The sequence below is a fragment of the Chionomys nivalis genome, chromosome 16 (assembly GCF_950005125.1).
Source record: "Chionomys nivalis chromosome 16, mChiNiv1.1, whole genome shotgun sequence".
Taxonomy (NCBI): Eukaryota; Metazoa; Chordata; class Mammalia; order Rodentia; family Cricetidae; genus Chionomys; species Chionomys nivalis.
Genome location: NC_080101.1, coordinates 15,949,932 through 15,974,091, shown reverse-complemented (window position 1 = coordinate 15,974,091; position 24,160 = coordinate 15,949,932). Strand labels below are relative to the sequence as shown.

General features: G+C 48.3%; 1 protein-coding gene across 9 annotated transcripts in view; it reads right to left on the bottom strand.

Moving 5' to 3' along the window:
• Positions 1 to 24,160, bottom strand: part of Ptpn3 (protein tyrosine phosphatase non-receptor type 3) — a 108,460-nt gene that overhangs the window by 3,399 nt on the left and 80,901 nt on the right. For 8 of the 9 annotated variants that reach the window (XM_057790370.1, XM_057790376.1, XM_057790373.1 and 5 more), the window contains exons 15-25: positions 22,608 to 22,794; positions 22,380 to 22,457; positions 20,720 to 20,776; positions 19,099 to 19,255; positions 17,438 to 17,598; positions 9,591 to 9,681; positions 9,259 to 9,320; positions 8,291 to 8,437; positions 1,648 to 1,776; positions 1,002 to 1,147; positions 285 to 420 (exon numbers count right to left, since the gene is read on the bottom strand). In XM_057790370.1, coding sequence (XP_057646353.1) covers positions 285 to 420; positions 1,002 to 1,147; positions 1,648 to 1,776; positions 8,291 to 8,437; positions 9,259 to 9,320; positions 9,591 to 9,681; positions 17,438 to 17,598; positions 19,099 to 19,255; positions 20,720 to 20,776; positions 22,380 to 22,457; positions 22,608 to 22,794 — 1,351 coding nt within the window. Of the gene's footprint in view, positions 1 to 284; positions 421 to 1,001; positions 1,148 to 1,647; positions 1,777 to 7,473; positions 7,715 to 8,290; positions 8,438 to 9,258; positions 9,321 to 9,590; positions 9,682 to 17,437; positions 17,599 to 19,098; positions 19,256 to 20,719; positions 20,777 to 22,379; positions 22,458 to 22,607; positions 22,795 to 24,160 lie in introns of those variants that run through there. The other variant, XM_057790379.1, reaches the window with a different exon arrangement.

The following is a 24,160-nucleotide window of genomic DNA, read 5'->3' as shown; positions in this document are numbered from 1 at the left end:
TGAGCTTCATTCTATCCCTGACGTCCCTGGCTATGGCTGCTCCTGTGTGAACTCAGAAAATGTGGATCTCTGCCTTCTGGTTGTTGTTATTGTTCAGACAAGGTCTCAGTATATAGTCCTGACTGGCCTGGATGTTTTATATAGCCCAAGCTGGCCTCAAACTCAGAAATCCACCTGCCTTTGTCTTCTGTGCTGGGAGTAGAAGCGTGCGTCACTATACCCAGCCAACCACAACCATTTGTGTTTTATTATGTCCTTTTCTTAATTACTGAGTTTCTACTTACTGATGTTTGCACCATCATGGCGCGCTGGTCTCTCATTTTCCGGACAATATCCAGCGGGTAAATAGGCAGGTTTCTCTCAATTAAGCACATGGCTGTTTCCATAGTGACCAGCACACCTGTTCGACCTATTCCAGCACTAGGGAGGAGAGAGAAACGGAGACTCAGGATCTGTCTAGGAATCATTTCTGCAAGGCTGAGCTGAACCCCTCATCAAGGCCGCCAACGTTCTAGGAATCATTTCTGCAAGGCTGAGTTGAACCCCTCATCAAGGCCGCCAACTTTGACCCAGGCGAGCCCTGATGTTGGTTTCAAGAATAGAAAGGACACATTCAGGTGTGATCTTAAGCTTGTCAAAAGAAAAAGCTCGTTCCCACAGGTCCTGAGGCTCAGATTTAATGAGAAACCCATCCATGGAACAGAAAGTCCACTCCTTCTCTGAGTTGTAAGTGCTGTCAAGCTCAGAAACTTCAGGACAAGGAGGTGTGGCAGGGTTTTCCTTTTCAGTGTCCAGCTGCACTTGTTTATGACTTATTTATATATGTCCAGCACATATTCATGGCTTCGCTACATTTCAAGTATTTAGAAACTGTTAGGAAATAAGCATAGTTTAACAGGAGCACATGACTTTGTGGGACAAGGGTGGGTTTCGTGTCTATTTCTCCTGGCCTTTCCCAAGGAGTAGAAACATTGAAAACAGAATGCAGTAAGGGTCAGTACCTGCAGTGAACGAGGGCAGGCTCCCCGCCTACTCTCAGGGACCTCACGTACTTCACAAACTCCAAGAAGTCTGAGGAGTCATCGGGCACGCCGTGATCAGGCCACGCAACATACTGGAGATGGGTCACTGTGTGTTCTTCTCCAGTCTGTGGAAGATGTGGCCTCGGTGAGTCATCAAAGCAGTGAGCCCTGCTGTGGACACCAGCCGGGGTGGCCTTATCCTCAGTGTCCTCTTGTCCTTCTGTGGCCAGCTCTGCTATGGTCTCAGTCAATTCCCACCAAGTTCCCACTCTCCCAGAACATCACTCTTGCCCCCAAGACATTGCTTTCTTGACCTCTTTGGACTCCAGTCATTTGGTACAATGTCTTCCAGACTCATCCCACATTGGCATTTGCCCAAAATGGCCTCCTTTTTTGAGGCTGAACACTACTACACAGCTAGGCCTATTTTGTTTACCCACACATCACTGAGGGACAGACCCCAGGGCCGCCTCTCCCTCTTGGTCCTTGTGAATGGCAGAGCTCCATACATGGGACACTAGCTCTCTGCCAACCAGGTGACATTGCAGCAGAGGCAAACAAGAAACTCTGCAGGGGCTCCTGACTGGGCCTGCCCCTCCACCATGTCCCTAAGGGCCACACTCACCTCAGTGTTTGTAACTAGCATTTCTCGGGACACATAAGCAATGGTACAGTCCTCTGCTTGACACTGGACATGAAAGATGCCGTGGTCCATGACGTCAGGGGGATCTGGCCAGTACTGGTGACACTTGGTCTATAAAAAACCAGAGACTAAGCTGGGCGATGGTGGCGCACGCCTTTAATCCCAGCACTTGGGAGGCAGAGGCAGGCGGATCTCTGTGAGTTCGAGACCAGCCTGGTCTACAGAGCTATTTCCAGGACAGGCTCCAAAGCCACAGAGAAACCCTGTCTCGAAAAACCAAAAAAAAAAAAAAAAAAAAAAAAAAAAAAAAACCAGAGACTACGAGTCAGGCTTTTCTGTGGCATAACCAGGGGCAGTTAACTGCATGGAAGCCAGTCATATCTGATCAAGAAGGAATGACAGGAGAGGAGAAACTCAGATGACACCACTTGTGCCCATGGCCTGTAGAAGGGAGTTAACTTATCGTCTAAGTTTTGTTCACTGGGAGAGCAATGGGGTCTGGGTTTATAGGGTGGGCCAGCCTATCAGAAGCCACCTTCTCCTCTGTGGTTTGTTCACTGGGAAAGCAATAGTGCCTGGGTTTGGGGGCTACCTACACTCTGCCCAGGCTGATCCAGGTTCCTTGGGCCTCTTTTACGCTCTCAGCAGCCTTGGCCACTTCAGCTCTCCTCATCTTCCACCTCCCTCACGGGAACCTTGGGACATCGCAGTTAAGAGCTCACTGGGCATCAGATAGGGCACTGCTGGAAGGACTTCCTCTCTACTTATTGGCCGTTTGACTTCCAACAGCCCTTGACCTGTCTATATCTCAGGTTTTCACACACTGACAGAGGCCGGAGAGGTTGCAGGGTGGAGCACTGGTGGGTAAGGTCAACGGGGGTCATCAATACTGCTGTTGTGGAAGCTACAGTAACTAAATGGGGTTGGCCAGCTTCCTCAAAAGTCCTCATTTAAAAAACTTCCAAGTAGAGTGAACGGGCCTCCTACAACCTCAGATGCTTTCATAGGAAATAGGGTTTGGGGTCTTGGAGGGTACAGACTTTGTACCTGTCCCTCTGAGGGTGGTGAATGGCTCAGCGGGTAAAAACACTTGCTGTGTAACCCTGATGATGAATGTTTATCGCCCAAATCCATGGCAGAAGGAGAGAGCAGACTCCCATAAATGCTTATTTCTACATGTGTGCTCTAAGCATGTTCAACACACACACACACACACACACACAATAAATCAAAGTTGTCAAATATTTTCTTAAAGGTGGGCTGAAGAGATGGGGCAGACAACTGACTGTTTCTGCAGAGAATCAGGGTTCAATACCCACCACCCACATGACAGCCCACAATCATGTGTGACTCCAGTCCCAGGGGATTTGATCCCTTCTTCCGGCCTCCATGGGCACCAGGCACACACTGGGACACAGACATACACACAGGCAAAACATTCATACACATAAAATAAAATTAAAACAAAAGTAAATAAAAAAAATTCCCAGTGGAGCCAAGACTTCCCATACAGCAAAGGAGGAATCTAGGGCACTGTGCGCTAAGAGACTAGCCATGGCCACAAAGCTGCTATGACATAGTCTAGCATTCATCCTGTGGTTTGTCACAGTGTCTGCCAATATGCCAGCTGTGGCTTTCTAACGTTACGACCTTCCCATGCTCTATTTCCCCTTCCAAACCCTGTAGCCTCTTCCAGAAGCCACTGTGGCTCCCATCTCTGGCTTCCACAGCAAGGGAAAGTCTAAGTTGTCCATAGTTACTCTGCCCAATATTGACTCATTTAACACCAATAATTATATATCATTATTATATATTTTTGTGTTGGTCCAGCTAGCTCAAGCCACCCTCTTGCTTCAGTCTCCTGAGAGCTTGCACTGTAGGCATGTGCCATCATGCAGAGCTTAAAGAGGAAAAAAAAAATCCCTCCTCAAATCTAGACTGGTGCCCACGTAAGTAAAAATGACATTCGTTTATAGCAGAAAGGTGGTATAAACCAACAGACACATGGAATTTGTCGGGAAACAGCTCTCCCAGCATCTTCTCAAATGTCACCGTGACTATCTGAAATTAGAGTATGCCATGGGGGCTGGAGGTAAAGGTTCATTGAAACAGTTTGGATGGAAATTTACCCCGATGGAGACACTCTCCGCCTCTCCAAGATTGAGTGCTTGCTGTCTGCAGGGCCAGAGGTAGAACTGCTGGACAAAGACTGTATGCCTATCTGTCCATCTGAACCTGTGTCTCTCTGTACAGAAGAAGAAAACTGCCCCTCGGCTCCCCAGGGTTCTGTTCTAGGTTAGCTGGGGGAAGATCTTCTCTGAAGCGAAATGTCCCTGTGCAAGGCAGAGTTACACAGACCCGTGCTCTCTGGTATCTTTATCCACAAGGAATCTGCAAGGAACTGGACTCATTGTAAGTCTTTCTGGATCTGGACACACTAGGGATGCAGTGGAAGAATCGGAAGTCCATGAAGGGCCTTGCTCTCTGTCCTGTTAATGTACCTTATAACCCAGTGTGCATCTCGTAAGTTTGTCTCATGACTGCTGGCAGAGGGGTACAGAAGCCCCACATCTTTGGAAAAGTATCTGTTAAGCCCCCAGGGGTGCCTTTATGCTTGTATTGGCCACAAGGAATGATGACTATGGATGGATTATCTAAGGCTCAGAGGATTTACCCCATGTCAGGCCACAAGAACTATGAGAACAGAGCCCGAATTTCACTCCAGGCTGTCATGATAAGAGGAAAGGAGGCCTGCCACCACAGAGAAGCGGGTCGTGGAAGGACAATAGCCACTGCAGCTGGTTGGTAGGCCATAGCTACTGGCAGATGTCGCCAGAAGGACTCGGAATACTGTCTCCACAAAACATTGTAAGTTTATGAGACTGCGCTCATCTTCTGCTCCCAGCCATCCATTAACTCCAAGAAGAGGATTTGGGAAGGAAAGGCAACACTGAAACGGCTTTGGAAAGGAAGTGCTCTCGGGGACCAGAGAAACATACTGAAGGCTGGGTTCATGGCAGAGGAAGAAAGTCTCAGGAAGATGGCCAGATGGGGTTTGTGGGAGAGCCGTGGGCCCAATTAAGAAGGCTGTATCATCAGCTCTTAATTTCTTGCTAACTTAGCTGGTCAACAAGCATCCCTGGAGGAGGGTTTGATGAATCAGAGATGCTACGGCATTATCCTCGGGGTGCTCTTCGATCCAGTCAAAGGAAAGCAGGTAGAAAGGACAGGCATGGGTGGGGGCAGGCCAGGTAGGAGCGACAGATGTCACGGTCAGAGTGGTCAGGGAGCTCAGGACTAAAAGTCCATAACAGATGAGGCAAGGACGGATCATTTAGGCTGGAGGAAAAGGAGGCGGATGGAAAGGGTCACCTGGGCACAACAGACTACTCAGCAGAGTTGCACAAAGGGCACAGGTTGATCTGGAGACAGGCAACATTTTGCTCTGTGCATCTAGGAGACGTGCATCTATAGGGGATGGGCAGGAAAATGGTGGCCCAGACCCTCTGTCAAAGCCCAGCTGAAGGCAAAGTGGATAAACCAGCCTATGAAGATTCTGGGCCAGTGAGCTGTTGCTTCTGCTGCAAGGGACATGGGATGGTCCTGAGATGAGGTAGGAGGGATCAAGAGGGACATAGTGGGAGTCATTTGGGTACCAATGGCACCAAACAATGATGAGTGGATGAAGTGAGGAGGTGGGGGAGCTGAGACCGGCTTCAGGTGGCTAGTGTTGGCGGCCTCTGGCTCAGACTGTAGGCTCAGGGGCAGGGGCTCTGTAAGTGTACACACGAGGGGCTGGTTGGTGGCTTTGGGCTCATCTTACATAATGGCACTAAGTAGATGTGTTCAACCAGAAAGTAAGAGGTTGGCCTGGCGGCTCACGAGCTGGAAGGCTTGTGAGACCACCTGAGAGCATCTGGATACTAACCAGACTCAGGACTCAGTCCAGGGGGAGGGGGCCACCTAACCTCTATGAACACATCATCAACACACACAGGGAACAGAGGGAGTGCCAAGAGGCAAGTCTGTGTCACCCCAAACCTCTTCTTGTCGGCCTCGTGACAGTCATGGTCTTTATCGCTACTCAGAGCAAATCCACTGCCTCTGGTCCAGTGAGACAATGGGACACCAGGACTTAACCTTCTAGAAATCCACTCTCAATACGCAGAGCCACTCAAGAGATAGGCATTGTCTTTTATGGTGATGTGGAAATTGGAACCTTTCAGTCCTATTCAAAGCCTTGCTTTAACTGACCAGTGAGACAGGAAAGAAGATTAGCCAGCCACACTATTCATGTGTAGATATAAAATACAGCTCCCACCCCCCAGGGAAAACACACGTCTGATGGAAGGCAAGGGAGATTGGTTCCCCCAAGCCTCCCACAGAGAACCTACCCAAAACCACTTCAGGAGACCTGAACAAGGAGAGACGTCAGTGATCCCTGCAATCTTTCTGAGCACAGGTGATGAGAGACACTGCAGGTGGCCCCCTGAACACGGAGATTGCGTGGACTCCATGCAGCACAGGAAGGGCATGGGACTCTAGGGCATGCCTGCACGGAAGGCATAGGGAGAACAAGCAGGATGCCCTGGAAAGTTCATCTTACAGCCAAAGAGGGGCAAAGCCGTTCGCCCGGAATGACTGAGCCAGGAGGAGTGGCAGTTGACTGGGCCTGGAGGACAAAGGGTGCAGGTCACCCAAGAATCTGTAACAGGAGAAGGAAGCAGGGGCTTTGGATTTGGAAAGAACAGGTCTCTAACTACTGATGAAGGGCAGAGTAAGTTGCCCAGGCCCGAGATGCTGAAGGGATGGGTGGGCCTCCTGGGACTCTCCAACACATGGAAGCAGGCTGGTGAGTGACACTAGGAAGAAGAGGGAGACAAGGAGACCTCAGGTGGCAGGAAAGGGCAGATGCGGCTTGGGGCTGGACGGGCAGGCTCTGGGAGAGCGGATGGATGAGGGTGAGATTTCTCGGGTCACAGAAAGGACCTTTTGTTCCTGACCTAGAACAAACAGATGGAGGGAGGGAGGGGCTGCCACCAGAGCTGATCATGGGTCACCTGCCATTCCTTCAGGGGCTCCCTGTTCTGAGGAGAAGGAGGACTGTCTAGCTGGAAGGGTGGGAGGGAGCTTTCAAACAGCAAGAAGCCTGACACCAGCAAGACCAAGACCGTGACGGTGTTGAGTCACTGGGCGGATTCAGGTGTCAGCTCGGAGGAATGACATCATGAACTCAAAGACCTCAGGGGACAGCGGAGTATCAGCTTTGCAAACGGCTCCATAGGAAACACAGAGTCTGGGCACCCAAAGTACCAAAGGCAGGCAGAGCATAGACTCTCTGCCATCAACAACAAACCAGAATCGGAGGCTGCCAGGTCTGGAGGCAGAGCCTTGTTTGTGGCAGTCACGTGACTCATTGTGCCACTAAGAAAGCCTCAACCCAGGTCTAGGATCACTTGAACATTCTGTCCCTCACATTTTTAGCCCTAACTCCACAATACATAATAGAAAAGGAGGTAAGTGTGGCTGGCCTCAGATACAGGGCTCGGGAAAGAACACTTGGACTTTAACATCAGTGGTTCTTTTGGTGTGTGTATGTGTGTGTGTGTGTGTTTTAATTTTTTATTTTTTTTTCTGAGCTATTTTTCTATAGCTTTGGAGCCTGTCCTGGGAATCACTTCGTAGACCAGACTAGTCTTGAACGCCCAGAGATCCACCTGCCTCTGCCTCCTGAGTGCTGGGATTAAATGAGTGCTCCACCTCCACCCGTTAATATCAGGGTTTTACATTTATTTTGTTTGTTCGTTTGAGACAGAGAAGTAAGGCAGCTGAAAGAGCTAAATCCAAACGACCATGACAGCGTCTGCTGGACACTGGAAACACACAGTCCGCTGAGCTCATTATAGAGACTGCCCAGCCTTCTCCAGTCCCCCAGGGTGATGGGCGCTATCACCGTCTCAGCCGCCAGTCGCCAGTCGAGGAACGCCAAGGTCAGAAAGGCTGGTAACTTCATCAGGAGGAACCGTTTTCAGCCCCGTCTGGCCTAGGGCTGGATAAAGTTGCCAAGAGTCGAAGGTGTGCATATCAGAGGGAAAGGACACATCGCCTTTGCAGACTACAATCTTACTGTGTGAGGTGAGATACCGATCCCACGTGGTGAGCAGAACCACAGGCAGCACAGGGGTGGGCAGGTGAGGTAAAGGGAGAAGTACTGCTGTTTAGCTTGTCTTTTTAAGAATTATTTTTAGATTTACTATCTTACATGTATGAGCGTTTGGCCTCGGTACATGTCTGTGTGCCATGTATGTGCTAGTGTTCATAAAGATCAATCAGAAGAGGAAATGAAGTTACAGATGGTTGTGAGCTGCCACATGAAGGCTGGGACCTGAACTCTGGTCCTCTGGAAGAACAGCCAGTGCTCTAAACCGCGGAGCCATCTCTTCAGCCCTTCTTGCTTGCTTTAATAGATCCACATAAGAAGTGGCAAAGAGGAGGCTGAGTTTCTCATCCCTGCAGGTGTCCACTTGGAGATGTACAAGTCACCAGCAGACCCTTTCCTGTCCTGAGATTCATGTTCTACAAAGCACCATCTCCACACACTGGAACTGGAAATCAAGTTACTTACCCGCCCTCGTTCTGTGAGCGTTGTCAGCATGACCACAAGAGACAATTTCTGATCCCAGACAACTTGCCAAAACTGGGCACAGGTGTGTGGCAGGGGGCCCTGAGTGGCGATGTACTTGTTTACAAGGTTAGCGGCGGGCATCTCCATCTATTGGGAGGAAGGCGAGGTGTTACAGACTGTCAGCGCACCCAAGGCGAGCACGAGTCTCCATTCTATACTTTTCTAACAGCTATCTGAATCATCCCTGACAAAGATCTTATCCACTCACAGCAAGAAAAAAAGAAACTGCGGCACAGAGCCATCTCCGGATTTGATAGTAATGTGAACGGAGCAGAGGAACTGCTGATTACACCAGTGTTCACGGGGGCGGGGGGGGGGGCAGTTCTGCAAGGTCATGGATTAGCCCGCGATGGCCCCAGGGACCAGTCCTACCATCTGGCGACCTGAAAGTGGTTTTCAATGTGGTCCACTACTGGAAAAATTTGCTGACTCTAACTATAAAGGGAGAAATCTATGTTTGGGTACGTTGCGCCATGATGAGTGTGTCACCCATGACGGGCAACCTCTTCCCTTTTTCCTCTTTTGCCCTATATCTATGGAGGACGACTTTTTCTTACTGGTAGGCAGGGGACACTGATAATATGAAGGCAAAACACAGAAAGTTACAGACATACCACCAGCAGAAAGAAACACAGAAATGGCAATGGCCCAGTCCATCAGCAGGTGGATGGTGGAATTAGAATGTGTTTGGATTCATCTCTCAAAGGTTCGTGGCTTTTCAAGCTATACGGTGAACCTGCTTTTGCTCCCCTGTAAAGTGAGACCACCCATTTTCTCATAAAGCCCCTGCACTAGAACGATGGAGAGAACAGGAGCGTGCTTTGTCATGGGCAAAGCCCCCCATGCTGTCCCCACTCTCATTACTAGGATCAATGTGTTCTTTTGCAGCCCCCAGATTCCCAGCTTACATTCACATAACTTGCGTTAATATAATCTTCGTTTCCCTGCAATAATACCCGGGTGGTGTCATCTGCCGGAGAGAAAAAAATTTGCCCATTATTCTGAGTGGTTATTTTTATCATCCCAAGTAAACAGGGGTTCACTTCCCAGCCCCACCTGCAGCTCCTGTCTCATTAGCATAAGGACTACTCCCCAGCTGTTCTGAGTCTGAGACGGCTGCAATAAAGACAGTGGTGTTTACAGACACACTGAAAACCCGTCCAGAATCCCAGACAATCTGTTTTCAAAGGGAGGCCTTATCTCATGGAGGGGGGAAGGAGGCGTCGGGCCGGATACTCACATGGCAACACGTCCTTGTATCGGTTCTTATCCAGATTCTGAGGCAGCTTTGCACACGTGACGGCTAAGCCTGGCTTCTTCCTGTAGAGTTGCTACCAGAAAAATACACGAATTAGAAAAACAGCACCAAGGCCCCCAAACCCCACTGCTATGAAGATCCGAAAGCATATCCTAATGACAGCTGTCTTCATTGCAGATCCCCCCCCCACTATTTATTAATTTTATTTTATTTGGTTTTCAAGACAGGATTACTCTGTGTATCCCTGGCTGTCCTGGAACTCACTCTGTAGACTAGGCTGGCCTTGAATTTCAGAGATCCGCCTGCCTCTGCCTCCCGAGTGTTGGGATGAAAGACGGGCACCACTACTGCCTGGTGAGACCTCCCAATCTTAACACTTCAAAATGATCCTATGTTATACAGCAAAAGGAAACCTCGGTAAGAAATCCTATCTTGGTAGGACAAGTCAGCTAAAGCCTTACATCTATCCAAACCCGAGAATGTGTAAAGAAAAGAAGGCAGCTAGGGGTTGAGTCACAGACAATGGATCCGGGTAAAACCTTATTTTTACAGCAAATTTTGGCAAGTGTGGGGGGATGGAGAGGAGGAATTCTGACTCACCTCAATTAGTCTAAAACTACATTTTCCTCCAGTTCAATGGCATGAAGCATACACTTTGCTGAAGAGCAAGACTAATTAATTATGTTGGGACTACATCCCCACAGCGGAACACGGATCCCGATATCGTAGCTTCATTTAAAGGGACAGTTCTCCACACATACAACTACTGCTAAAAATTAAAGCATCCCCCTCTCTGCCTCTGCCTGCTGAGGAGAGCAGCTCTGCTTTCCGTGCCCTGCACAGTGATGGTCTGTTTCAGTACAGGTCCCAGAAACCACAGAGCCAGGCCATCGTGGACCTGACTTCCGAAACCGCGAGCCCCAACAAATCCTTCCTCCCTTCCTACTGTTTGTCTTGGGCGTTTGACCCAGCAACAAAAAGCTAACATGATATTCCTCAGAAAAGATTTCAATATCAATTTTCTTTACCCCGTGTTTTACAAATCTCTAACAAGACAAGTCCTATGAGGCATAAACCTCTTTAATTCTGAGCAGCCAAATATTTCCCAAGCTAATTTATACTGAAAGATCTCAGGATCTCATAGCCTGCGAGCACTCTTGGAAACCCTGCCGCAACTTAAAAGCCTGTTTCATCCTCGTTATTACATGGTATCTCTTTTCCAATACTGTAAGATATTTTCTACTCCAATGATTTTTAATGGCTCAATAATCTAATTATTATAATTTATTTTATTTTTTAGTCTACTTTGTTGTTAGCCCAATCCAGAGTCTTTTTACTCTGATAAGTATCTGCGAACAGAATTACAGCTTCTGAGCATATTTGCAATGGCTCTGATACGTATTGCCCTGCAGGAATAGAGACTGGTCGGTTCACCGAGCTATAGCCAACATCCTCAATTAAGACGGCTTTGCATCTTGAAGGGGGAGGCTGAACACTCACCCTCAGCTGTATTTCTGGGCACTGTATTGTTTTGTAATCTGGTATCTGTTAGGCCTGTTTCTCTCATTAGACAAACTGCATAGAATTTACCAGAGGAGAGTTAACATGGAGATTCGGGATCATGACAACGGTACTGTATTTCTTTCTTTCTTTCTTCCTTTTGGTTTTTTGAGACAGGGTTTCTCTGTGGTTTTTGGAGCCTGTCCTGGAACTAGCTCTTGTAGACCAGGCTGGTCTCGAACTCACAGAGATCCGCCTGCCTCTGCCTCCCAAGTGCTGGGATTAAAGGCGTGCGCCACCACCGCCCGGCGGTACTGTATTTCTTATACATCTACGGGATGTTTTGAATTTGCCAGCTCTCCAAGAACCTGGGCATTCTCAGCATCCACCAATCTAAGGGAAGCTGCTGAACCGACTCCAAATACCCAGAGCTTTTACAGATGATGAGTCCACTCCAGAAATGAACTCGTGATTTACTGGAGGTTCTGGCCTGACTGAGGTGCTGTCAGGCAGAACAGCTCACAAGCCAGTCACGTCTATCTAAATGGCACTTTTCTTCTAACCAATTAGCTCTGTGGAGGTATTCAATTCAGTGAATATGAGCCAGCCTCTATAGGTAAGAAGATGGATATATTTTCAAATAACAGAAATGTAAATGCCATCAACTGTGCTCTAGCAACAAGCTCAAACCCAGCCTAAGGTGTTATTTATCAAATGATTTTACCTGTATCTCAGTAGTAATGACCTGTTGAGAGGATAATAAGATACAAAGTCACTTTTGTTAAATGACCTGAATGTAGCTGTGGTGGTCTGAATGAGAGCGCCCTCATCTGTTCATGTATTTGAACACGCACTTCAAGTTAGTGCAACAATCTGGGAGGGATAAGGAGGTGTGGCCTTCTTGGAGGAGGCGTGTCACTGGGGGTGGGCTTTGAGGTTTCAAAAGACATTCCCAGTGTCCCTCTGTCTTGAGGTTGTATCTCAAAATGTGAGCTCTCAGCTACTACTCCAGAGCCATGCCTGCCTGCATGAGGCATGTGACTCTGGTTGGCCAAGAATTCTCCATCTTCCTGCTCAGCCTCCTGATTACAGGTGTGTATCACCACATCGGACAGAAACAGAGTCTTTCCAGGGATCAGATCAAGTCTTGAAGGTACAATTGTCCTTGCTAATTGCAACATGTACTGATCTGAATCTCTGATGAAGCCTTGATGAGCTACCCTGACCCTTCCAGATATAAATTCTGAAATTATCATAGGAGTCAGTGAGTCACTTGTTTTGACCCTAATGGGTAATTCCAATTAAGAGACAGGGGTCAGACGGAGATGATTTTTTGTTTTGGTAAAGACGAATGATGTGAGGTAATGGGCAAAGTTAGATGGGGTAGGAAGGACCCTCAGTGGTCTCTTGTGAATACTGTTCCTTATCTGCCATCCATCCATCCATCCATCCATCCATCCATCCATCCATCCATCCATCCACCCACCCATTCATCCATCTTCCTCACCCATCCATTTATCACTTCATCTGTCAATCCATTAACCCACTTAACCATCCCCTGTCCGTTCATCCAGGGAAGAGGTTAATCCCTTGCAATGGTCATTTTCTATCAACTGAACTCCACAGGTCTCCAAGGCGAAAGTAGCTAAGAGTAGGCCAGAAAGAAGCAAGGTGGGAAAGAGTTGAGTCAGTCACACCCAGTAAGCATGAGCTACTGATGATTGGAGGCTTTTTTTTTAATTTTTTTTTTTTTTTTGAGACATGGGTTTCTCTGCATAGCCCTGGCTGTTCTGGAACTCTCTGTGTAGACCAGGCTGGCCTCAATTTGCCTGCCTCTTCCCCCTGAGTGCTGGGATTAAAGGCTTTGTCATCACCGCCCAGCTAGTGATTGAGCTTTTAAGTGTGTACTCAAGACAAGGTCTTGCTATGCCGTCTAGAGTGATCTCAAAACTCCTGGGATTCAGTGTTCCTTTCGCTTCAGGGTCCCCAGTAACTCAGACAATAGGTGTCTGATACCCACCCAGGTATACTTAGCTTTTAGATTTTTTTGTATTTAGACAAAACCTTTTGTCTTTTTTTAGTTATGTTCATGTGTGTCCATGTTATGCTTTGCACATATGTGTAAGTGCATGTGGAGGCTAGAAGAGGAAAAGTCAGATGTCTTGGATCGAGAGTTAGAGGAAATTATGAGCCACCCAACATGGACATTGGGAACTGCACTTGGGTCCTCTGGAAGAGCAGTGTCTGCTCTTAATGGCTGAGCTATCTCTCTAGCCCCAGATTTGCACTGTCAGTACGGATCTAATTCCAGGTCTACCCCTGACAAGGTGTGTGCGCGGGATGAGTTCCTGAACACCTCTGAACCGCCTTCTCTTCACTTCTAAAAGAGTAGTCTGGGGCTCAGTGGTAGAGTATATGCTTAGCGTGGCAGACGTCCTGGATTCAATCTTAAGCACCAAAAGAATACAAAGACTGATTCTAATAATTCCTGCCATATCTATTTCACAGGCGGAGTGAGGGCTGATGCAGTAGCAGGAGAGACGCACTCAGTAGATGGCAAAGTGCTTCAGAATTGCTAGTTATCATGGTTGTTCTGGTAAAACGGGAACCAAATAAATGCCTTCTGTTTACTGGAAGACACAGAAACGGATGAAGGAATTCTCTTAATGAAAAAAAAGGATGTTTATAGCAAGCTTTACAAGAGTGAGGGTGGGGAGGTCTGTCTGCAGACCACAAGCCTCACGCAGGAGCTTTGTGTCACGGAGGAGGCAGTATGACTGCCTGCTGGGAACCAAGATCTTTCTCATGCAGTTGTTCACAGAGCACAGCCGCCACCAGCTGAGCAGCCCACTTGTCAAGGTACTGGAGGATGGGAGAGGACTCAGACAGTCATGCCTCTGGAATTTACAGCCCAGGGCTCCAAGCTCAGTGCCAAGTGATGATACCTTACGCAGGCTGGGCATGCTCTTGAAGCCTTTCTTGGTTTATAAATAATAACAGCTATTAATTTTTATAGTGTTCTTATTACGGGCCAGATAAAGCATTAAATATTTATCTCGTCCACTCCTTACAATCAATTTAGGAGACACCCAATTTACACATGAGGAGACAAGGGCCATAGAGGTTAAGGGAAGAGGGTAAGGGGAAGAGTCAGAGTTTAAAGTCTGTCTGGCTCCATGTGGCTAGACAGCTTCCCAGATAGCGTTGACGTGTATGCCTCTAATAACAACTTCACAGGCCAAGGGCATCTCAGTTTCCTAAGCCCGTGTACATGGTGGTTAAAAGGATAAGCTCGAGGTATTGGTACCCTGCCTGGACTCCCGTCAGGCTCTTGGACTTCTACTATGAGCCCTTTAACTGAGATTCTCCTCCTCCTGGGCACTGGGGATGAAACTGCCCTAACAGGGGCGTCGTGAGAATTACAGAGTGATAGACAGAAATTACAGAGGGATATGTAGAAATACAGCGTGAGAATTACAGAAGCCGCTGCCCTGGACACAGCGAGGGCTCGCTAAGGTTGCCTTTCCTGGGAGTTTCCTGTGTGTCTGGCTTCCCTCGGCTCACTTTGCTTAGTGCTGGAAGACAACCTCCTACCCTGAGATGGCTGGGTCACATGATGTTCCCAGGCACCTAGGGCTCCTTAAGGGGCAGTGAGGGACACCCAGGGAGCTCTGGGATCCCAGCACTTCACTGCAGATTAGACCTGTCTTATCCAGTCAGTATCTTTGACTTCAATATGACATTATTTAAAGAGTTTATTAGAATATGAAATAAGTGCACCGGACTGAAGTGTAAACCGCAAATGTGCTTTAAAGAGACAGAGGGTTTCCCTATATAGCCCCTGGCTGTCCTGGAACTTGCTGTGCAGACCAGGCTAGCCTCAAACTCAGAGATTCACCTGCCTCTGCCTCCCAAGCGCTGGAAATAAGGCGTTCACCACCACTGCCCAGTTGTGCATGTTCTTAAGGCATCCTCTGGAGGGCAGGGAGAGCCAGTAGCAGGCAGCAGGCCTAATACCATTTCTGCCTTCTTCTCTGGGATTAATTGATGCTTCAACACTTCAAATGAGGACAGGAGAAGTGCTTGATGCAGAAATCTGGCAACCTGAGTTCAGTCTCCAAAACCCACATATAAGAATCAGGTGGCGGTGGTGAAGGCCTTTAATCCCAGCACTTAGGAGGCAGAGGCAGGAGGTTCTCTGAGTCTGAGGCCAGGCTAGTCTACAGAGCAAGTTACAAGACAGCCAGGGCTACAGAGAGAAATCCTGTCTCAAGAAACAAACCAAAAAAAAAAAAAAATAAATGCCTTCACAAGGCTGTCCTCTGGCCTCTCCATGCACACTGCAGTACACGCCCACCTCCAATCATGCGCTAATAATAAATTAGTGCCCCCGGCACACACTAACTCTCAGGCGACTCTGTTGAAACGCCCATGCCTGGCAGTTGTGGGCTAGGTCTCTGGCTCCCCACGTGATTTTCATATAAGTGGCTACAAGCTCACCCTTTAAGAAATACTTTAAAAGGTGGCTCTGTGGTGCAATGGATGGTGCATTGGACTTCTAGTGAGGAAAAAGAAAATACTTGTAGAAGCTGATGAAATCATTTCAAGGAGACCCTTATGGGGGCTTTCTATATGTAAAAAACACACCAAAGTTGAAGCAAGAGTCCAGAGAAGACTTTTAGTTAAGGAAAGAGCACGGCTTCAAGTTCCCAAGGAGAGCCCACAGTGCCTCCTTGTGGATATTCTGATCAACTGGAATTACCAGTCGCCAGGGAACATACACTCACAATTATAAAATCTTGAACGTTACTTGGTCTCATGATACAGCCCCCTAAATATACCAAAATTAAACAGCAAGCTCCCTGTGGCTAGGGGCCTTTTCTCCATCCCTCATCACGCCCCCAAAGTACCTCAGATTGGGGCTGAATCAACAAACAATCCACCCGCGCCCCTCCCAGCTCGGAGCCTGGATTTGAATCCTCAGTTCAGTTATTTCAGACTGCTCACGTCACAGTTTCTCATTCAGATACCACTGCCACAAGATGCAAGCTTTGACCGTCCTTGTCCAGAAACCAGTTCATTAAGAAACAGAGAAATCTCTGTTGTGGTGGTGGTGCGGGGAGCGTGGAAGGGGAGGAATGAGCCACTTCTGCTTTTCCTCCCATGGAGTGGTTCCTACTGCTGTTCAGCTCATACCGCTCTGGCTGGGTTTACATTCTGGGCCCTAGGCTACCATAAGGTGAGCCTTTTCCTTAAGGCTTTTTGCTCGGCATTCCTTCCCACTTGCCAGCTGTGCTATGCTCTCTTCCTGAGCCATTCCACAGTCAGATACATTTGACAAATTGCCCACCTTCCCTCATCTTTTTCCTTCCAGGGTTTTTCTAATAACTGGTGATCTATTCCTGAATTCCCTCAGAGCCTCTCATCTTATTTTGTGAGTCGAGACCACGTGTGGCATTGTTAACTGTGTTAACAGTGTTAACTAGGTTCTTTGGTATTCTTTCTTCTTCTTTCCCTACCCTAAACCCCTTTCTGAGCCAGGGTCTTACCACGTGGTCCAGGCTAGATTCGAACAATCCTCCTGCCTCAGCCTCCATGAGGCACCATGCATTTACCTGTTCACTGCATGAACAACTACCCTCTTCCGCCTCCACACAAGGCCGATTAACACGCTCTATTTTCATTTGACTAGTGGTGGATAAAACCGACTTGAAAGCAGCTTTGCTTTTGGGGGTTGTGTGAAAGGCCTCTGCGGGTGCTTCTGCAGACAGGGGCATTATCCTGTATACTGTAGATGCGTCCTTCCTGAGAAGACAGGGAGGACTTTACGTTTCTGTGGTCTGGTGGTCTTGGAAGGCCAGACACTGCCCTCACGGGGTGATACCAACTCTCTAAATTCCCATGTGTAGTTGGGGGTAGATTGCTGACATACCACCACCCTCTGTGTGGCACCATTTTCTGTCCTGGGAGTTTTGTGCTCTTGCTGGAAGCTCTGTAGGTTCAGAGTTTCTCTGTTTCTGACAGGCCAGCCCTGCCTATAGATCATTGCTAGAAGACAGTGGGAGAGCTGAACACCTGGGAGAGGTCTTGGACCTTCACCTGATGCTTCATCATTCTGAGACTGAGAGGGGGCCCTCATCAGTCCTGGGGGAGTAGAAGTCTTACTGTGGTCCTCACTGAGACTTTGTTGTCTGAGCCCTTTGAACCACAGTCCCTTGGCCAAGGAGAGAGGATCACGTTTTAGCTTTGCCGTTTGCTGCTCAATTGCAGCAGAGGCACATGGTGAGTGACAGTAACTGGGGGAGACTCAGGCCCCGGGATCCCCTTACCTCAAACTGGATCAGCACCGTACCACTTTCCAGACCTTTCTTCAGCAGTTCCATGGATCCCTCCAGACTGTCCCCGCCCTCGGGATACACAGGAAACATGGTTTCTGGGAAAAGCTGACTCAGCTCATCTTCGGATCTGATCTCGGCCAGTGAGCGCACAGCTGGAACCGACACAACAGACGGGACAATGGTCACTCTGCTTGCTGGCCCAGGACACCAGGGGTGGTGGCCCACTTGCCTCATTAAATAATCCTAGCAAGATGGCTGAGTGGGTAGAGGAACTTGTCAATAAGCCTGACAATCTGAGTTTGATTGCAAGGACCCAGATGGTGGAAGGAGAAAACTGACTGCTTGGTTGTTCTTTGGTCTCTAAGTACATGTATACACAGTATTCACACGCACATACATACAAAAATGATAGGATAAATGCAGTAGTAATATTAATATTAATAATAATAATGGCTGTACAGAAGTGTGGGGAGCCGAGGGAGCTTCGAGGGAGTTGATTAAGAGCAGACAAATTCCTGAATGAATATGGATTGTGGTCACAGGCACAGCCATGTCAAGAACCAATGCCTTGGACCCATGGGAAATTGGCCAAGTCTTTCTCAGGTCAGGCTCAGAACGGCATAGCCACCCCATAGTCCAAGTATGAGTGTTTATGAATGACTGGAAAGCGTGGACAAAATCCAGCAATTGCAGCTTCCTCCTCCCAGATGTTCACAGCCCGAGATGGCTGCCAGAAGACACCGCCTACAGAGTCTAGCTAACGCCTCCCCTGTGCTGTCCACAGTAAACACACTGAGGTTCTAGGTTGTGGAAGCGGTTGGTGCCATCTACCAGCGTGCACACAGCTTGCATGAGCCCAGTTGTCCTGTGTCTGTGTGTCCGTCTTTCCTTTATTCTCTCACGGTCCCTAGCTGGGGGTCTTTGGCTTAGTATAGTAAAACAGCAACAGTAAAATAACGATATTCAACAGGCCTTTCTTCACATCGCCACAGCACACTCCCATTTCCCCAGTGCTCCAAGCATGTCATTTAGTCCACACAAGAGTCCTGAGGAAGAGTCTAGGCTACCTCTGCTCCAGTAATATCTGAGGAATGGTAAGGAAGACTGGCTAACTTGGAGGTTCCTCAGTACAGGAGGCAGAGTCTGGTCCTTGCCTCCCTCCCTGTCAAAGACAAACACGCAAAAACAAGATAGGACCTAGTGAGTCACCTTCAGAGCCAGGCAAGTTAAAAAGGGTGGGCTGTGAGCCAGCTGGGTCTGGGCAGTTAGAATTACAGGGTTCTAGGCCTATGGAAAGTGGTACTGGGACTGCCTCTCTCCAGAGGCCCGGCCAGGAGCAGTCAGGGCCCCTGCAAACAGACCTTCATATTTTTCTGCTCATGGTGTTGACAAGCCAGATACCCTAGTTGTTAAAAAATTCATTTTCAAACGCTGACTCCTATTGTAGAAAACATAGCATGCAGCCCAGAATGGAGTGCCAGGCTTATAATCGGAACACCTAGGAAGCAGAATTGCTACAAATTGGCATTTAACCTGGGCTACAGTGTGGGAGCTGTCTCAGAGAATCAGAACACAAAGAAACTGGGCAGATAAGACTGCTCCTCCTGTATGGCTGTGTCCCTGTGGCTCCGTCCCCAGGGGCTGTGTGTTACCTTTCCTCCTGATCACCAGGGCCAGTTCTCTTGAGTGGGACTCCCGGCTTGCTTTGATGAACATCACCACCTGGTCATGAGTGTGCTCTGAGATGTCCCGGCCATTGATCAGCACGATCTGATCCCCTTCATTCAGCTTTGGCATGCAAGTGTCTGCCTGGTGGAGGGAAGTGAGCCTGTTACCATAGCGCTGGCCTCCAGGGGAAGCAGAAGGCGGCCTCTCCCTGATCCCAGACACCTGAGACTGCGATCAAGTTCACCTCCTCTCCCCTGGGTATCACTGTCTCCGTTTGTGTCGCTGCTGCTAGGTGGACATAGCAGCTGGCGGTGGGATTTTAAAGGGGCTCAGAATACAGGCTGTGGGACGCTTCACAACCGACAAGTCACGTTTCTTGAAGTGTTTCTCCACGGGAGCCCACCGTGCTGATTAAAATGACTCAACGATGCCTCTAACCTTCTGTTTATTGGACAGACTGTTGGAAAGTGCCTAGCCAGCTATGAATGAGCATTTGTCTGTCTTATAATGGAGAATCAGCCCTATAGCAGGGGCAGAAACCACTTTGCAGAAAGATGATGAACAGAACGGTATGGGAAAGCAAGCCTTACTCCCTAGGAACCACAAATGAAAAGTAACTGGTAAATAGCAAGTTAAAAAACAAGTAACCAAAACACCAAAAAACCGTGTGTGTGTGTGTGTGTGTGTGTGTGTGTATATGTGTGTTTGTGTCCGCATGTATGCAGACACGGACAATGGTATCTTCCTTGATTCTTTCCTACCCCATTACGAAGGCAGCGTCTCTCAGTCCTCTTGCAGTTTGTGCTCACCTAATCCTGCTGCCCGGCTTGCTCTGGGATCCCCCGTCTGGCTCCCACACAGTAGGATTACAGTAGCCATCATAGCTGCCCCCCGACTTTTACATGGGTACCGGGGATGTGAACCTGGTCCTCACGCTTGAGAGGCAAGAGCATCACCCACTGAACCAGCTTCCCAGGCCCCCTGCGGTAAGCTTTATGAGGACTGAAGAGTGACCCCTCTGTCCATGTGGTCCCCTCAGAGAAGGCACAGTGACTCGCTCATGACAGTGTTCTCACAGACACAAGCCATCACACGACAGCCAGGAAAGACAGCAGTCCACTCACCTACCTGCTACACCTTAAATATGTACACAGAAAGGGGCAAAGGATCTCTATTGGAGGCAAGCCAAAAGCAGCTCTCAAGTTTCCTTCCCGTGAGTGGCACTTCCCAAAGTTAAATGCATCAATCACCCAAGGCTCTTGTTACAGACAGATCCAGGGTAGGCAGGACTACAGGCCTGGGCCTGCACCTGTGCTCTGGCCAGAGGTTCTGCACCTAGAACAAGGACCCAGGTGACACGGTGCTGCAGTTTCAGCAACCATACTGCCCAGCACGGTTGTAGGTAACGTGAGTCCCACTCTTGGCCTCCATCTGTCTGTGTCTGTATTACCAACTACACGTTGCTACTGATCACGCCAAGCAAGGAGCTGATCACCTAACCATCCAACCAATCAAATAAAACCCAGGAATGGGACCCAGAAATAGAAACTTGTTTGGCTTAGGGGAAAGCAAACACAGGAAGTAGCATAGACTATGTCTACTTACAGGGGACTCTGGGTTGATCCTTGAGACCACAAGAGGCATCTTTTGATCCACTCCTCCCTGTAAATGTTTTAAAGCAAACAAAACCAGAAATAAAACAAAACGCTTGGAGTAGTTTTGCCAGCAAAGCTATGTAGAGACAGCAAAGGTAAGCCTGATAGTTGAGAAGGTTTGAGAGGAGGACCAATCACAGGGCTGGGGACCACTTGCAGAATTACAGAACACACTGCCAACCCCTCTTTATCCAGCAGGTTAGCTAGAACTCCACTCAGAAGCGTATCTTTACATCCCCATCACCTGAATGGAAGATGCACTTGGAGGACTCAACAACATTTCCTAAAAAAGGGGCTATGTTGACTTTTCCAAAAGAGGAGGCACAAGGCCTGGGGAAGGGCCATGTGCACTGTGAGTGCTCCCCCCACTGTGTGAGTGCTCCACCTGTGGGCACAGCCCTGGAGAGCGACTGGGCAGAATGGGGTGTGTATGATCCTCCAGAGGCTAGCAGCCAGCAAGGGCAGCGGGCCTCACTTCACTCTAGAATAGAGATGGGGGTGGGTGAGGGAGTGGGGGGGAGAGGAGGAGTGAGTGAGGCGGAAGTCAGGTGATGCTTCCTCAACAGCTACTTGAGCTGTGTGGGAAGGAGGACCCTGAGGCAGACATTAGCTCCAGCAATGAATCCCTGAAGCTGGAATCCAATGGGCGCAGCACCTGTTTCAATAATGCTCTGTACACAAACAGGGAGCTGGCCCAAGATAGCAGTTAGCAGACATTACCTAGAGGGACCCATTCGACAAGGAGGCCTGGGAACTTGAATCTCTGGCTTCCCTTTACAGCAGGGGTGTAGCGTTCTCTAAATAACTCCTCCAGGGTGGCTGGTGGGCAGAGTCTGATCAACCACCACACACTCTACTTTCTGAGCCTTAGTTTTGTTTGTAGGATCTGTTTAACAACTGTCGTATGCTTTATCTATTTCTCCATTTCTTTTGAGAGAAGGTCTCGTCTCGATAGCTCCGCTGGTCATGGACTTGATATGTAGTCCAGGCCGGCTTCAAACTCAGAATCTTCCTGTGTTAGCCTCTGACATGTTTGAGTTACGGGCATTAGTCCCCACATGGTCTGCTTCAACCACTCATTCTAAAAACTCAATAAGATGACAGAAATCTAGTATAATGTCGCAAATATCGGGACACTGCAAGCATTAAACGTAAGGTAACGTACAACCGTATAAAAGGCCAAATCTTAGCCCTGAGTAGTTTAGAATGAATGCATGCTCACGTGTGTCTGGGTATGCACGCACACACATGCATAGGGGTGAAGGCCAGAGGTCATCCTCGGGCTCTCGTTCCTCTAGAGCCATCTAACTTGTTCCTTGAGACGGGGTCTTTCACTTGCTCAGAACTTGGCTGTTTCTGCCTCCTCAGTATCGGGATCACAGGAGCGCACCCCCACATCCTTCTCTGTTAAATGGTTTCTGGGGACTGCAATCAGGTCCTCATGTTTGCAGCAAGAACCTTAGCGACTGAGCTACCTCTACAGCCTCAAGGGAGGCTTTGTTTTATTTTGTTAATGCGGTGTGGGTGTGCAGCAGATTTCTGACTGAAACTCAAAATCCACCCGAAGGCTGTTTCACTGCACATAACCTAAAGGCACACTCATAGCATACCTTGAGATTAAATCCAAATCTTCCCTCTTCATCTGGTGTGATGCGGATCAGGACTAGGTAGCCGTCACCTTCATCATTCTGGAAGACATGTGAGAGTCGTTTACATGCCCCCCTCTGCGGTGGTTTGTCACAAGATGTTTTCCCTTTGTCACAACCAATTTGCCTGCCCACCAGGGAGGGTCACCAAGCCACTCGGGCCAAGTGTGGCAGCACCTGGAACCCACTCACCTTGTCACAGTAGTACTGGCTGGCATCCTCAATGGAGCCCCCTTTGATCATCTTGTGATAGTCTTCTAAGAACTGCGGGTCAACTCCGTCTGGCGAACAGGAGCCTGGGGCATTTGAAGACGGAGACACCGAACTGGATGATTGCCGGGTCAGGCGGCTTTGTGTTGGCTTGTTTTCAGACAAACTCCTTCATTGTAGGGAAGAACATGTTTTAATAAATCGATTAATATTATCAGAGTAAATATCACTGGCTGGAGGGTGGGGAGTCTGGCATCTTGAGATTACCACGGGACCCTGGAACCTGAGTGTTTCCGCAAAAGTCCTCCTGGTACCCTTGCTCTCTTCTAGGCTAAACACAATCACCGGACTCCTCTCCCTGCTGCTTTGAAAACTGGTGGGGAGATGCACAGAACCACTCTAGCTACACACATTACTTTATAACATAGGAGGTGTTGCCTAGGCTGGTTTTGAACTTCTGACTCAACAGATTCTTCTGCTTAGGCTCCTAAGTAGCTGGGACTCCGGCTGTGGACCCACTAATTTGAACTTGTCAGGGAACAAAGCATCATTTAAAAAAACAATCTATAGGCAGGTGGCAAGGGAGGGTGACTACATACTGTGTAAGTTGTTGTAAGTAGCACAGCGGCCCGCAAAAGCCCCCAAGCGTGGCTTCTCTACCCATTCCTCACGTTCCTGCCTCTGCTTCCACCTCTCACTAAACCTCTGTTCCAGGTTCTTGCCTGTAGATTTTTCTTTAAATGGTGCTTCTGTTTTCCTAGCAAGTTAAACTTGGGGGTGGGCAGGGGCTGGTTTTCTTTTTTTATCAGTGCCGAGGACCCAGGGCCTCTCCTGCGGTAAGAAAGAACTGAGCTAAACCCCCAGCCTAAATTAGCCTATCTAAATATAAAATCTGCACCCTATTCACACACAATGATTCACAGTCTTAATTTATTTGAACAAAATATTCGGCGGCAGACCAATGTGGAAACAGAGGTGTGTCTGGCCTGGCATTTACTGGTTGCCATCTCCTCAGCCTGTGAAAAAAACTATGTTCAGTAAAATGGTACCAATGAATATCCTATTTACTTATACTTTTAAAATGTAGCTCATGAGTTTTGTTTCTCAGGGCTTCAAAGTTTTTCTCTCCTTATATAAAAACTCTGGTCGGACACAGTGAGTTCCAGGACAGCCAGGGCTATCCTGACTCAAAAACAAAACAAAACAAAACAAAAAAAACCCTTTTGATCTATCTAAAACAGGGAGCATGGAGCTACAGAGATAGCTCAGTAGATAAGAACACTTGCTGTTCTTACAGAGGACCTGGGTTTGTGGTTCACATTCATCTACGACTTCAGTTTCAGGGGATTCAGTGTTCTCTTCTGAATTCCATGAGCATCAGGCACACACATGGGACACATACATACATGAAGGCAAAACATGCATATGCATAATATAACAAGCCTATGAACATTTAGTGATGTTTTAAAATAGTAAATAGTAGTCTCTGCAACCACTGACATTATAAGACATCCCACACTCCAACCTATCTTCTA